Below are 16166 nucleotides of genomic sequence, written 5' to 3' on the forward strand. Positions count from 1 at the left end.
AATTCCTCTTTTTATTGACCCTTAATCTGAGGCCCTTGTAACTTCCAACCTTTGATCCTGATTCTCCCCTTGGAGCCCAAACAGAACACCTCTAGACCTCATTCCATTAAAATGTCATAGTAATGTGACACTTACCTCTTCATTTCTCCAGGCTAACATTCCAAAGTCCTTCAGGTCATCATCATGATGTCAAGGCTCTTCATCATCCTGGTTGCTCTTCTCTGGGCAAATGTCAGCCTGTAAATAGCTAGCCTACATGTAATACCCCAAACTAAACATCATCCTCTAGACACAGTCTAATCAGACCACTCTAGGATTTCCATCATTCTTCCTCATTATGGACACTATCCTTCTGTTGATCTAGCCTCAGGTTGAATTGTCTTTTTCAACTGTCACATTCATACGCTTGACTCTTACTGAGCTTTCATTCTATCAGCCTCCTTTTACGTAAACTGATGTCTAAGCCATCCCATCCTTGTACGGTTGTAATTTAAAGCCCAAATATAGAACTTTACATTTTTCCCTATAAACTTCATCTTACTAAATTTGTACCATCACTCTAGACCATTGGTTTCCTTCTGAATCCAGAATTCTGTCCTCTACCATATTAATTAAGAATACTCCCCACCAAAAAAAGAAAAGAATACTCCCAATTTTATAGAATCTACAAGCTACATCTTCTTCTGAGTTACTAATAAAAATGTCAAATTGAAAAATGCCAAGCACAGAACCTTATAGAACAACACTAAAGACTCTCTAGGTCTGGTCATTCAGCAAATTCAGAATTTAACTAAATACCTTCAGTTAGTTCACATCTCTCCATCTTGCCCACAGAAAATATCATAAGATAATTTGTCAAAGACACTGCCATAATCAAATATGCTATATCTATATTACTCTCCTCAACTAGTTTAATAACTCCTTCATAAAAAGGAAGTTGGTTCAATCTTCCATTGCTTCTTGATGAACCCCTCTTGCCTTTAAGTGATGGCCAATCTCCTTCCTAAATGCTCACAAATAGTAACCACTCATTCTCAGGCCTCTTTGGTTGTAGAACCCTTCAACTTAACCAAAACTTAGGCAGAACTTTCATAATCAAAACACTGTCTCTGGAGTCTGACAGCCTCAGTTCAAATCTCAGTTCTGCCACTTGTTACCCATGTGACCTTAGACAAATCACTTAACTTCTTTGGGCCTCAGTTTCCTTAGCTGTAAGATGAGGGGGGTTGGTACTAGATGGCCTCAAAGTTTCCTTCCAACTCAGGATCCATATTGTTGTTTTAATGTGAATTACTTTTGACATCAAAGAAAAGGACTTTTTGAAGAATCAAAACACTTGAATTTTTCAGATCAATTTTTCCAGATCTAATAATATTACAAACCCCTTATTTTCTTTCATTAAGCTTTTTTAATTGGGAAAATTAGACAATCACCTTCTAAGATGTTGTATAACTACTTTTCATTTTCTGCTTTACTTCACAAGCCAATGTATTCTTGAGATCATCTCAGTTTATTATATTTTCATTTTTTAAAAATTGAGATTTTTCTATATAAATTTACTGTGTCCATGAATGTTTTTGTAATACTCCAGGAATCAGTGTTTTTTTTAAATTGGTAACACAACACATGGTTGTTGTCTTTCATTCTCAGAGGATCACAATGACATCAGTGTGTCAGGTCAATGTACATTGTGTCTCAATGTGTCTGATCAGACCAATACACTACCACAGGTTGGGCACAACTAGTCCACATGAACATTTAGAAGGGAGATGTCTCTAAATTTCTGCATCTCACTTTTCTCTTGAACTGCCACAGTTCTGCTTTGTTCATAAATTACAGCACCTTCTTTGATGCAGGCATGCCATGGTGGGTGATACTATGCCAGTTTCTCCCATGTCATGCAATCAGTTCTTAAGTTCTTCAGAGAGACCTTGAGCGTGTCTTTGTATTGCTTCTTCTGACCTCTATGTCAGTACCTGCCTTGTGTAAGTCCTCCACATTGGGATAACTAGAAGTAAATCCACAGTAGGGGGATTTATCATCATATTTGCATTTCTCTTCTATTTGGAATTTGTTACTCAGGCTATAATTACAGATGTTTGTTTCATCATCAGAGCCTTGATTATTAACACTTTTGCTTTCCTGTCTCTTCAGACTTCCTGATTTTACCCAATTATCCTTAATATAGACATTGGTACAAAAAATTAGAGTAAAAAGTATCATTAATAATATAAATGCACACTGGTTATTTTACATGCATTCTGCTGAAATATGTCATTGATCAATTGTATTTTTTCATTCTACATTGTAGAACCTATTCTGTAATTGACTTAGGAAAGAAAAGTTTTGGTTACATAATTGTTTTCAGTCCTCTGACAGTCACATAGGTTGTGAACCTTTTAGATCTACATCACTCTCATAGCCCCCTTCTCTCGACTCATAGGTCCCTCACCCTAGTTCAAGCTCTCATTCCATCATGCCTGACCTACTGCAGTAGCCTCTGGATTATTTTCCCTGCTAAAGTGGTCTTCTTAAAGCACAGGGTCTGACAAGGTCATCCCCCTGCACAAAAATCTTCAGTAGCATCCTATTACTTTTAGGATCAGATGTAACCACCTCACTTGGGCATTTCAGTCCCTTCATAATCTGGAGCCACAATCCCCTTCCACACTTATTTTATATTATTGCTCTTAATTCCTGCTGTGCTTTAAACACAATAGCCTCCTTGCTATTCCCCACACATGACAACCCTTCTTTCATTGTGTCCCTTTGCGAGGCTGTCTCCATGCCTGGAATGCAGGTATCCCCTTCCTCCATCCAGAGGAGTTGGAAAGATCAAAAGTGAGAATGAGTTTAAAATACTTTGCAGATCTTAAAGTAGTATGTAAATGCCTATTATTGTTATTATTATTATTTGCCTACAGTTACCAGGTCTCCAATGTGCTGATAACTGCATTCTTTGTGCTTCCTATTGCATTCCTGTTGAACCCAAGCAAAATTTATAAAGCAATAAAGGGTGGGGCTGTAAATGTTTAGCAGCTGGGCTCTCTGAAAAAAAAAATAATTCTTGTCTTTGTATTTCCAGTACCTGGCACAGAGTACACACTTAAAAAATACTTGTTGATTGGATTTCCACATTGCATTAACACACAAATGATATACTTGCAACAGATACAGCAAATTAGACTCGTTGGCTGGGTGTGATTATTATGCCAATACAGCTTTTTTTCCTCTTTGTGGAGCCCCCAACTACTTTTTTGTAACTCCAGAGTTCCACAAAACAAAGTTAGAAAAATGTTATATTTATTCATCCATTCTAGAGGTTTTCCAGAATTTTTTTCCTCCAAAATATCAGCTGCTTCTGGCTATTAGTTTGAAGACTCTACTTTCTTTTCCTTTTGAATTAGGCCATGTGCCTATCTTCCGTTCCAAAGCACTTCTTCCATATTCTCCATGCTTCAAAAGCAAGTTCTTTTAGTATCTGAGAATGTAATTCATTTAGGCCAGATGGGCTGAGCTCATTTACGACAGGTGCTCTCTTACTATCAGCTCAATTACCTTGGATTTCAGTTATTCCTTAGCTTTTTTTGTTTTATCCTTCTTTATATGAAGATAATTCTCTAGATGAAGAAAAGAAAAAAGAATTATGCTTTTTTGTGTCATTTTTATCATCATCCTGTCCACCCCAAGCATCAAGCTTATCCCTCTTGCCCATAGTCTAACCTTTTTAAAAAGCCTTCTTTTCATCCTTTGTGGGTTTTTTTTTACAAGACTGACCCTTTTTAGCAATATAGCAGTCTTTTGTATTTGTCTCTATAATTTGCCCTCATTTCCATCTTTGGTATTTATCCCTTTAAAAAAATTCTAGTGCAGAGATCTCCTTACAGTCATCTCTTTAGACATCTTCTTGTTTTCTTTCTTACAGGAATCATTTGCAACTATGTCTTTAGAACTTTATTTATGAGAGGTTTTCATCCTTCTTCAGCAGACTTCCCTTTTAAGGTCAAAGGATCACACATGTCTTTTCTTTGACTTTTATGAAATCTGTCTTCTTAATGCCTAGGGTACATGTTAAACTGTTCCTGGCATTCCCTTCTTATCTTATCATGAACTCTAAAATGTCAGGGTCATTTCCTCTCCATATTTCCCATTGTTTCTATTTTTAAAACCAAGGCATCCTTGTCTGTCCAAATCAGATTCACAACAGATAGTATTGTATAATTCTGTATCTTACAAAGAATTAGAGAACATTAAGGGAAAGAGAAAAAGAAAGCATCTTAGATACCACCTAGCTGTCCCCTTCTTTTTCAAATGAGGAAACTGAGTTACAGAAAATTGAAGTGACTTTCCCAAGGCAACAAAATTAGTTAGTTTCAAGAAATAAGGACAAAACATAGGCCTTTAGCTCCAAGTTCCATGTTCTTTTTGTGCCATAAATTTAGCCTGTCTCTGATTATCTCCAGACACCAGGTTCACCAAACAACAGGTTAATAAGGGAAAAATAAAACTAGGTGTTTGGCATGCTTAATTCTTAAATAACTGGTTGACTGGATCTTAAACTTTGACAACTGCTGGTCTTGGCCTAGATAGGCTTAGAAATAATAATACTCTCTCTATGACAATACCCAACACTGATCTTTTAGGGGTTGTGAAGATCAGTAAGAAAATATCAGTAAAGAGTGACTACCTTCTTGGAATGAATCTCTCATAGAATTATAGATATACAAATAGATAGGATTTCAGAGGAAACTGAGAGAGCCTAAGGTTTCTTTCCTCAGGGCACATAGGTAGTAAGCAAAAGAACCAGGATTCAAACCCAAGTCTTCTGTGAATCCAGTGTACTATTAGTTGTACTGTGAATTTATCAAGATAAAAACATAATTTGGCTATACTAAAACCTAATTAGTTTGTAATTTGTGACCATTTCATCACACTGGATTGGCAACTATATTTTATTACCTACAAAAACATGATTTTCTAAGCAAATCATTGTTGATAAAACCGTGGGGACATTTAAACTACTTGTGGGAACAAACATGTTATGCAATAACATACAAGCACTATCCTCACTACAAATAAAAGAAGGCCTCAAAACCTCTCCCCAAAATCCCTTCTGGCAGGATATTTTAGCTTAGTTTGAGAGTCTATATGAATTTGAAAATAATTAAGTTTGAAAAATCATTGTTGAAAAGTAACTTAATAAGACATATCTGTGGTACTCTTAAGATTTGGAAAGTGCTTTATAAACGTCGTCTAATTTGAACTTTACATTAATCTTGCCAGGTAGTTAGAACTACAGATGTCCCTACTTTGCATATGATAAAACTGAAACTCATGGCAGTTGTGTGGCTTTCTTATGGTCACACAACTAGTGAGTACAATACCCAGTATTCAGATCCAATACTCTCCTTACTTCAAACCTCACCTTCATTTCACTATTCCAATTTGGAACTGTTTTCGTTAATCCCCTCCCCTTGCCAATGAGTGAAACTAGTGAGGTTTTCCAGTATTATCACGTTCTTATGGGAAAGGTTCAGTGCTTTCAGGCTATGATTGTTTTAAATTGAGAAAATTCAATTTTCTCTAATGTTTAATTTGGCTCTTAAATGTTTGTATTCATGCGCATACACCTGAAACATTTAGGAAATGAACTCATCTTCCCCACTAAATCAGCTCTGCCTTCTAACTCCCCTTTTTTTCCATTAATGTTGGCACATTCTCCCAGTCACATAGATTTAAAACATCAGAATCATCTTTGATGTTTCCTTATCATTTTCCAAATTCCACCATTTTTCCCTTGTAATCTATTTGTCTATCGTTTATATTTCACTTGACACAACCCTAGCTCTGTCTCTTACTATGTCGTTCCTGTACTTTTGTAATGGTCTCTCAAACATTTTCTCAACCTCCCTATATACACCAATTAAAAAGTAATCTTCCTTAAACAATGCTTTTATCATGTTATTCCCTTGCTTATAAACCATTCGTGACTCCCCAATGATTACAGAACGAAGTCCAAAAGTCAGCCTGAAATTCAAGAAGACCCCCTCCCCAATTTGGCCCTACCTATCTTTCCAACAGGATTTCATATTACTTTCCTATATGACACCTTCACACCAGACAAATCGGTCTCCTTAATATCCTCCTAACTTGTCTTGTTCCTTTCTCTTTGTTTATGATTTTATTTCCACATGAAATTCCCTCCTCCTACCATATCTCCATCTATCGAGGGCCTATCTATCGGTTCTTCAAATGTCATCTTCTCCATGATGCCTTCCCAAGGGGAAGTGATCTTTCATTTATGAGCTCCCATCATATTAATTTTCTATCCCACTAATGTGACACTTACCAAGTTTTGCTTTGTATTATATTTATCTGTGCACATACTGTCTCCTTTACTGGGCTATGAGCTCATTAAAGATGGGGATGTTTCTCTACCTTTTTGTGTACTTTATGGTGTCCACTGCAGCAAAGGTGAAGCTCAGATTAACTTACAGAAATGTTTTGCTCTTTACAGCAAAACCCAAAATTAACTATGTGGAGAACAAAACTGCCATGGAGTTGGAGGAGCAGATTACTCTTACGTGTGAGGCCTCGGGAGACCCTATTCCCTCCATCACCTGGAGAACTTCCACAAGAAACATCAGCAATGAAGAAAAGGTATAATGTCTCCCAAGCTATCAGAGCCTTGGAACCTAGACTTGAAACAGCTCAAGTCGGCCACAGTGCCTGGGCCTCTCTGGTGAGCAGGAAGACATAATATTGTCACCAGGGCACACAGAGTAGTCCCGGTGCCTTCCCATCCCCACTTTGTCAGTGTGTTACCTCCTTGAAGTCCAGTCACAACAGAGTGGGGTAAATACTTCCCAGTAATAATCAAAGAGGTAGGTAACTACTGGAGACAGAGTCAAGAGTGAAAGACTTGGGAGAATGAGGCTGGGGAACTTCAGCCTTAGGGGTTAGTAAACTGAGAGGATGAGGAAAAGCCAAGAACCTGCGTACTGAGATGACAGTGTCAGGTTACTTCTCTACACTATCACAGGGACCAAAATGAACCTGTTAATTCTAATCCTTATTATAGTGTATGCTCATGCTCTCTCTGTACTGTAATGCACAAAACCTTGGTTGCCTTTGATGTCTGCCTGTCCCGTTGGTCACATATCAATATCATATGTTCTAAAGGCAAAAATAATTAGCAGTATTCAAAATACATATTTTTCCTCACTAACTTGTCACAGTGTTCTTTACTTTATTCAGTGGAGTTTAAAGGAACATTTCAACCACCCTTTACAACTCAGTGGAAAAGGTAGTTGAAAACCATTGTCAAAATTTACCGCTAGGGCATGTAAACTTGTATGCCAGGTGGAAAGTTACTTTTGGTTATCCAGTAATCTTTACCCTCCCCTCAAAAATAAAGGAACACCATTTTTCCTCTGACCTTTACTGGTTATAATGAGCCCAAATGCAGAAATATATTTTTGAAGCAAAATATTACTGCTTTTATGCCATTTAACCTAGTTTCATCTCACATGTTCTTTTGGGCTCCATTTTTTCTTAGCCAGGCAGAGAGATGGTACAATGGGTAGAGTGCTAGACTGGGAGACAAGGAGACGAGTTCAAATCTTGTCTCAGATACTTCTTAATCCGAGTGACTTTGGGAAATCACTTAACTCTCTCTGTCTCCTCATCTGTAAATGGGGATAATAATAGCACCTACCTTCCAACATTTTTGAGAGGGATCAAATGAGATAACATTCAAAGTGCTTTGCAAAACCGTAAAGCACTATATAAAAATTGACGATCATCATTATCATCACCATTGTCGTCGTCCTCGTCATCATCATTAGCCAGAACAGTGTCGTCAAATCAGCAGCAATCATCTAAGCTGTATAAAACATGGCGATGGATTCCTTAGTGACTAGAAAAACACAAATTATAGAATTTCATTGGTCTTCCTGCCTGCAGGTAACTCTTTAGAAGGAATAGGCCAGGGGGCAGCTAGGTGGCGAGTGGATAAAGCACCGGCCCTGGATTCAGGAGGACCTGAGTTCAAATCCGCCCCTCAGACACTTGACACTAGCTGTGTGACCTGGGCAAGTCACTTAACACCTCCTTGCCCAACAAAAACAAAACAAAAACAGAAGGAATAGGTCCAGGGGAAAATAGGGGGAAGTTATTGTAGAATCACAGTGTCAGAAGTTTCCATTTGACCTGTATGTTTTTGAAGGAATCCCTGCTTCACCCAGAAAGCTAAACAAAGATAAAAATCCACTGTCGCAAAGAGTCCTTTGCATTTCGACTCTCGTCTGAAAACTGCCTAAGTATTTTTGGGACTTTCACATGTGCTGTTTGGTATCATAGAAAGAAATGATATTAAGGAAATTTGGTTGTTTCTTTGAGAAATCCTTTCATTAAAATTGAAGTTCTTCAATCTCCAGCTCAAACTTCACTTCTCAGCATGTTTGTTATGTGGATTGAGTTGTCTGTTTCAGGGCCTTAAGCTGAAGGGTTCTGCTGCTTAGTAAAGAAGATAAATCCAAAATGACCAAGAGAATGTATGTCTTCGATCTAAGTCATCACCCACAGAAAGACACTGGAATCTATCTCTGTCCCAGGTGAAAAACCATAAACTAACCTCTAAACTCTCTGGATCTTAGGTCAGAGATACACTAATAGACCAAAAACAGACCATAAATCTCATTAGGATCTATGCACATGCTGCCTGATTTAATGAACTGAAAGTCCTGGATTTAAAATGTCAATCTATTTTCTGTAGAGTGGAGTCAAGAAGCCAAGTACCTAATATAGAACCATGAACATGGTGGGTCAGCAGTAAATGTGAAAATAGAAAAAAATTTTTTTTTAAATATATGTATATATATATATATATATGCTTTAAGCATAGTATGGAATCATTTTTATATGACTCAGCTTACCTTATCAGTTTATATTGCCAAGTATTTCTAACTGTTGAATAATTATGATAGTTTTATAATAGTTTATTTGAATATTAATTGCCTTAACTTTTATGGGAAGTAAATTAGTGATGGTCAGAAGATCTCTAAATCCCTCAGTATCATGACATAGTATTGTTAACTTGGAGAAAAGTGTCGAATTCCTTACGTGATATGATATTGGTTTAATCTTGTGTGGGTGACAGTCAAGAAAATTCAAATACAGGCTACCTGTTCTTTGCTTATAATAGGAATGGTTTAAGTTGGTTTAATTCCAGACAAATTAAAGGTTTCTCTTTTTTATCCACATAATATAAACATATTACTGAATACTAGTGGTGATCCAACTTTCTATAAAATAAGATATTTTTCCTTATTAAATTCAAGGGCATATTCCAAATAGATAAAAAGACATAATTTTTATTAATTATTTAAGCAAGGAGGGCTTCTTGGAAATATACTAAGTACTGGATTAGAGAGAATGTTATGCACATTTGTTGTTGTTGCTGAGTTATTCAGTCATGTCAGACTCTTCATGACCTCATTTGGGGTTTCCTGGCAAAGATCCTACAGTGGTTTGCCATTTCCTTCTCTCCAGTTCAATTTACTGATGAGGAAACTGAGTCAAACAGGGTCTAGTGACTTGCCCAGTGTCACACAAGCTAGCAAGTATCTGAGGCCAGATTTGAAGTCAGGTCCTCCTGACTTCAGGCCCAGTGCTCTATCCACTGTGCCACCTAGATGCCATTAGCTTATTAAAAGTTGGAAAGGCCCTCAGAGAGCATCTAGTTTCATGTCTCGCACAAATCAGGAGCCCCTTCTTCATACCAAATAACCATGCAGCCTCTCTTTGAAGAGTTTCAGTGGAAGAGAGCCAACTTCACAAACTTACTTCATGGTCAGCCCATTCTGTGGTCAGACACCTCTACATATTAGGAAATTCTTCCTTAAATTGAGTTGAAATTGGCTTTCCTTTCTCTTCTACATTCCCCTCTGAGGCAACTCAGTAATAAGTTCACCCCACTTTCATGATGTTTCACACCCTTTGAGTTGTTTTGAAAACAACTATAATACGCCCATTGTATCATTCTCCAGAGTAAATATCCCCACTGGGGCTGCTAGGTGCACTATAGTGCAGAGAGGGCTGGGCCTGGAGTCAGGGAGATTCATCTTCCTGAGTTCAAATCTGGCCTCAGACACTTACCTGTTGTGTGACCCTGGAGCAAGTCACATTGACCACTTTTGCCCACGTTTCCTCATCTGTAGAATGTGCTAGAGAAGGAAATGGCAAACCACCTCCCCTATCAATGCCAAGTCAACCCAAAATTAGGTCACAAAGAGGCAGGACACAACTGACATGAAATGGACAACAACACATCCACATTAATGTTTTTTGGGCATTGTGCGATGCCCAGAACAGAACAAAATATTTCAAATGTGTTCATACACTGCAGATGTATAGTGGAATCATTATTCTGTTACTCTGGGCACTGTATTTCTCCTAATGTAAACATAAGGGAGGGTTTTTTGTTTTTTCCTTTTTTGTCAGATCAATCTACCGGCTTATATTGAGCTTATAATCCTTTTTCTTATGAAACTCCATACTTGAGCCAAGTTTTCTACATCCTCTCTTTCCAACAGATGATTTTTTTAACCCAAATGTAGGCTTTTATATTCATTCCTACTACACTTGTTGTTGGTTTCTCCCCATCATCTACAAGTATGGTTAACATCTTAAAAATTTTTGAATCTGAAATCCACCATAATAGCTATCCCTTTCAGTATTTTTGTCAATTTGATAAATATTTCTCTAACTTCAACGAAAATAATTTATTAAGTGTTGAACAGGACTAGACCAAGTATAAAATGCACAGCATATCAATAGCAATGTTATGTAGGATGATACCATACCTTTAACCAGCATTTTAGGGTTGTATAGTAATTTAACACCAGCCACTCATCCTCCTAATTGTACTATCATCCATCCCCATTTTTCTGTATCTTGTCTAGAAGGATGTTTTGACAGATTCTCTTTAATTGCCTTTCTGGAAATCCAAATACAATATTGATACAAGAAATTCCTCTGAACCTATCAAAAAGAAAATTAGATGGGTTTGGCATAATTTGTTCATTAGTGACCTGTGCTGCCTTCGAATGACTACTGCCTCTTTTCAAATATGCTTCACAAACCCAGCTGTTTAATCAATCTGTTCAGGTTGGTGGTGGGGGGACACCTATATCCCTGCTTTTCAAAGGGGAGCCATGAGGGCTGAGAATCACTTCAGCTCAGGGAGTCCTGAACTTCCGCAGCACTAGTATACATCTGGGCCCCTAGGGACCCCACTTCCAAGGCCTGCTTGAGATCGGGGAGACCCCATCATCAGGAAAAATAAATATCAACACTTACCATAACCAGTAACTACAACTTCCAGCAACCAATTAGTACCTCATCTAAAATTCCCCAGGGATTATTACCAAACTTTGCCAGTTTTATAGTTTAGTGGTTGTCCCCCAGTTTTTCAAGCTTTAGAAAAACCAGGACATGTTTTACAGAATCTTTTTCATCCTTTATGATTTCTCAAAGATTACAGATAGTGATCCCTCACTATAGTCTGCAGCAACCCAGGATGAATTTATTCAAAGGCACTGAGTAATTCTTATGATCTCCTTACTCCTCATGGGCTTCAATCCCATCTAAAACACTGTAGTTTCTACCTTTTCCAACTTGGCTTGAATGGTGTCTGCAATAAAGCCTTTTAGGTATGGATGAAAGAAGGAAGACAAGAAAAAAAGTCAGAAGGAGAAGAGTATTTAAAAGAAGATGTATTAAAGGCAAGAAACAAAAACAGGAGAAGAGAAGGAATCATAAAATCTTACTAGAAGAGAAGGAATCATAAAATCTTAGGATTTCAGATTTAGAAGGGGTCTAGTTCATCTAGTTCAGCCCTGTAGGAGAAAACTAAATATGTATGTATGTGTGTATGTATGTATATGTGTATACATATGCACTAATTTATACACATATAACATACCATATATTCCAGTGAGTACATGTATCTGTATAATGTGTATGTATGTTTGTGTATATGCATATATACATATATTTATAGCCAAACCATTTAAATGAATTTATCCAGTGTTTCTCCCAGAGGGAAAAATCACACAGCGATGGATGGATGGATGGATGGATGAATAAATAGATAACTAGGAAGAAAATGCACACACATAGACTATTTATTTATTTATTTTTAAGTAGATTCTGATTACTTAATTGGGATATTAAATATTTTCTTTAATAAAGTGAATTAAAATATGAGCCAGTTGAAATAATCTTTAGCTCACAAGTCTTTTCCACCAGATCCTGACTAGTTTTGTCCTTTTGCTTCACATCTGAGTTAAGCCTTGTCTAATTCTCAAGCTTAAGTGATAGGTAGTAAAGGCTACTATTATAATCACACAGTCATTGACTTCCTAATCAAATCCTTAATGCCTTCTTAATGGAAGTGCCACGAGCCTGGAATTAAGTAAGCCCCCTGACTTTTTTCATATAAATGGCTCTAGCATATTGACTTGTTTACCAATTGACCTCCAGATAGTTACTTAGTCAAATTGCAAGTGGTTGAGTTGATTTTTTTTTTAATCAGAAGAGTTGAAATAACTAGACCTATCAGTTTGTTTGGGATCATCAAGATCATTGGATCAGAATTCACTGTTTATCAATTGATTCCTCAGTGATCACCATCACCACCTCTCCCAATCTAAATTGACAGTCATAAATGGTTAGTCGGGTCACATATAGAAAGACGGTCTTTGCAATAATTCAGATGCATGACTAGTTGATGTTTCCATACCATCTTCATAACACCCCCTTCTAGCCAGATCCATTTGTAATTTTGCCACTTGTTGAAATGTATATGGTGTTACATCCCAAACAGACTTCTTCATTACCTAGAAATACCTGTGATTTAATCAGTGTTGATAGTTCCTGATAGACAGGTTTCCTGGGTTTTCAGGAGGAAAAAACTTCCTGATTTTCCAGACCTCTCTTCCCCTGATTTACCTAAGTTAGTCCCAACCCATAGTCAAATCCTTTGTAGCTCCACAGGACCTACAGGAGCTGACACCTCACTGGTATAAGCAACATTTGGGGAGCCCAGGATGACCTCCATACTAGGATAAGGCACTGAAGTAAAATTGAAGTGGAGGATAACAAGTGTTTGAATGATTGATTCTCTTTTCAAACACCCACAAAAGTAAACCGAGTCTCAAAATAAGCCATTAGTTTTGTCTTGAAGTGCTTTCTTAATTGTATAAATTCCTTCGAAAGGATTACAAAAGACAACAAGAAAGGGAAAGAAAATTTCCTAGGGGTATAGAGCAGAAGGGATAGACCAAGAGGAAAAGAAAGAAGTTAAACTGTTCTAGTGAATTCAATGCTTAGGGGGAAAGTTTCTATCTGAATAATACAAATAAACTAGTTATAGATCATGAAAAAAAAATCAGCCTAGTTTGCTATAGTTGTGGGGTTTTTTGGGTTTTTTTTGTTTTTTCCCCTTAAACCATGGTTTACCTGTAGCAACCTGAGCTGATTTATTCAGAAGCCTTGATCTGATACATTATGGTATGTCCAGTCCTAAATTCACCACTTAAGGGTAGATGAATTCTTTTACAGTGTCGATTATAAAACAATACAACCCCCAATTTGTTTTCTAAATTTGCCTATTTGTAACCTAAATTTAAATTACCAATTAAAATGGGTCATATATGTATTGCAATTGTCTTATCAGGACAATCACCTCTTATCCTATATAGGTATGTGGGTAGTAACTCAAACTGCAGAAATCAGACAATATTATTACCATTAATAGTCACTGGGGCAGCTAGATGGCACAGTGCATAGAGTACTGGCCCTGAAGTCAGGAGGACCTGAGTTCAAATCTCACTTCAGACCAATTACCAGCTGTGTGACCCTGGGCAAGTTACTTAACCCAGACTACCTCTAGAAAAACAAAAAAAAATTAATAATTAATGGCCACTGGTTCTTAAACATACAGAGCAGGAGGGCAAGGTGAATCAGAATAGAAGGCCTACCTCATACAAAGATAACACTAGGATACAGGTTGAGAAAGCCAGTCCTGGCATGTGACAGAAAGATAAATTCCCAAATGATGTGGTATGGGTGATTTTGTTTGATATTTTGACATACTATATTGTGTGTTTATAGGGCTCTGCATGTTCCTCTGGTCACCAAAAGCTTCATTTCAAGATCATGTAAAATAACACGAACATTAGCATCCTCATTCTACCTACAATGCCTTCCTTGTCTAGAGTGGGCTTTCAATACGTTTGCTAACTGACATTCCATGGGCTCCATCTCTGTGTCTCTCATCTCTTTTCTGTCTTCTCACTGTATGAACATCAGTGGTATTCATACATCCATACCACCCAGTAGAAAGAGCAGTGCAGCTGGGATATTAGCAGGTGACTTTTGATTCCTGGCTAAGTAAAGTAGATCCCCAAGTTCTAAATTAATCAAAGAACTTAGATGTCAGGAGGATAAAAATCCCAGTAAAAACATTAGTGTTTCTGAGCTGGCATTATTAGGGATGATGGCTCACTCCAGAACAGAAACCGATGTTTCTTGCTGGAGACAGTCTTACTGTGAGCTTGCTGACCATTCATGCAACACCAGAAAAAGCCTAACAGCCTCATTGTAGCATTAATTGGTGTCTGCAAAACTTCCCCCAAAAATCTTAGGAGTGACACAATTCCCATTCCCATTGCTCTTCTCTTTGGTTCTTGCCCTTTGTCATAAGATGGGATCGACTTGATTTTTTGATAGAATGCATGCAAGGAGTTGTACAATGCATGAGCACACGACACTATTACTGTGTCTGTGTGACACCATTTAATAAAATCAAATAGAGGAAACCCGCTCTATAAATATCTCAGGAATGTGTGCTCAGGACTATTAGATACAGTCCAGTGGCATCCCTAAGATATATTTATAGATGTTCTGAATGTGCAGTCTAATGTGTTACGTGCCTATCCACATACATACATATATGTGGATACAAAAGGACAGAGCATATCGTCTTGGAACTTGTTTAGCCTTTCAAAGATTATTCAACTTAAAATGAATGAGAAAATCTTAAACAACAAAGTGGGAAGTGAACACACTACTGAAAATGGGCCCTTGGCAAAAAAAAAAAATCCTGAATTGAAAGAAAGCTGCATGTGCACGGAATGCAGTGTGATGCATCTACTACCTGAAGCAACATGTTGTAAAATTTTACTGCTTTCTTGTTGTGTTTTATATCTGTTCTCTCCAGGCTTCGTGGACTCGACCAGAGAAGCAAGAGGTATAGCTTATCTGACCACTAGCCAGTTCCTAGCATTTGAAAGCATAACTTAACCCAACATTGCTACAATAATTAGATATACTCAACTAATTAGTGATTTAGCTTGATTAAAGAATAGGTCAATAGTATAGATATTCCTTGGTAATAGTGTCATCTGGAGTTGAGCAAGCAAGCTGTGTTGGGAGTGGATGGAGAAGGTTTGTTTTCCAAAGTTGACGATTGTAAAACTATAGTATCCCTCTGGTGTGCCAGGGAAATTATTATCCTAGGAACCAAGTTTCAATAAACTAATTTTCCCCAATTGATGATCCAGGCACTTTTAAATCACAGAACCATTTTGTTTCTCACCTGGCTCAGATGACTTTGGATCTTAAAGTGTAACAGTCCAGTCACCTGACAACCTATCCTTGTTCCTTCCAGCTCAACTTATCTCGTTGCTCACATCCCTCATTACCAGAAATCTTTTATTAAAAACGATTGCATCACATTCCATCCCCAAAACAATGCAATGGCAGCTCTTGGTAGGTGTTTACCCATATAAGTGTTTCCAAACCAACAAAATTTATCTGTTATTTTTAGATTAAATTCAAGAAACCTAGCGGGTGATTCAATGCTAATGACTTTATATTTTTCACACACGTGTACTTTCTAAAGAATTACTTTGATTTGATGTGCAATTCATAAAGAAGCTTCTTACTTCAACTGGGGAAATGTGGCATATAATTCCAAAACCAAAATCAAACATTAGTCTATTAAATTCCCAGTATTATTATTATGAGAGACCTTTGTGACAACTCTAAAAGTGAATCCAAGTATTAGTTATTATATTCCAAGTGCTGCATCCTCAAGA

At 37.3% G+C, this 16166-nt stretch overlaps 1 protein-coding gene across 22 annotated transcripts in view; it reads left to right on the forward strand.

Annotated features, from left to right (window-relative positions):
- The window catches only part of NCAM1 (neural cell adhesion molecule 1), a 451266-nt gene that overhangs the window by 378514 nt on the left and 56586 nt on the right, over window positions 1-16166 (forward strand). For 13 of the 22 annotated variants that reach the window (XM_043996249.1, XM_043996251.1, XM_043996250.1 and 10 more), the window contains exons 8-9: window positions 6518-6660; window positions 15287-15316. In XM_043996249.1, coding sequence (XP_043852184.1) covers window positions 6518-6660; window positions 15287-15316 — 173 coding nt within the window. The remainder of the gene's footprint in view (window positions 1-6517; window positions 6661-15286; window positions 15317-16166) is intronic. The other 9 variants (XM_043996253.1, XM_043996254.1, XM_043996255.1 and 6 more) reach the window with 1 other exon arrangement.

The sequence above is a fragment of the Dromiciops gliroides genome, chromosome 3 (genome assembly GCF_019393635.1).
Source record: "Dromiciops gliroides isolate mDroGli1 chromosome 3, mDroGli1.pri, whole genome shotgun sequence".
Taxonomy (NCBI): Eukaryota; Metazoa; Chordata; class Mammalia; order Microbiotheria; family Microbiotheriidae; genus Dromiciops; species Dromiciops gliroides.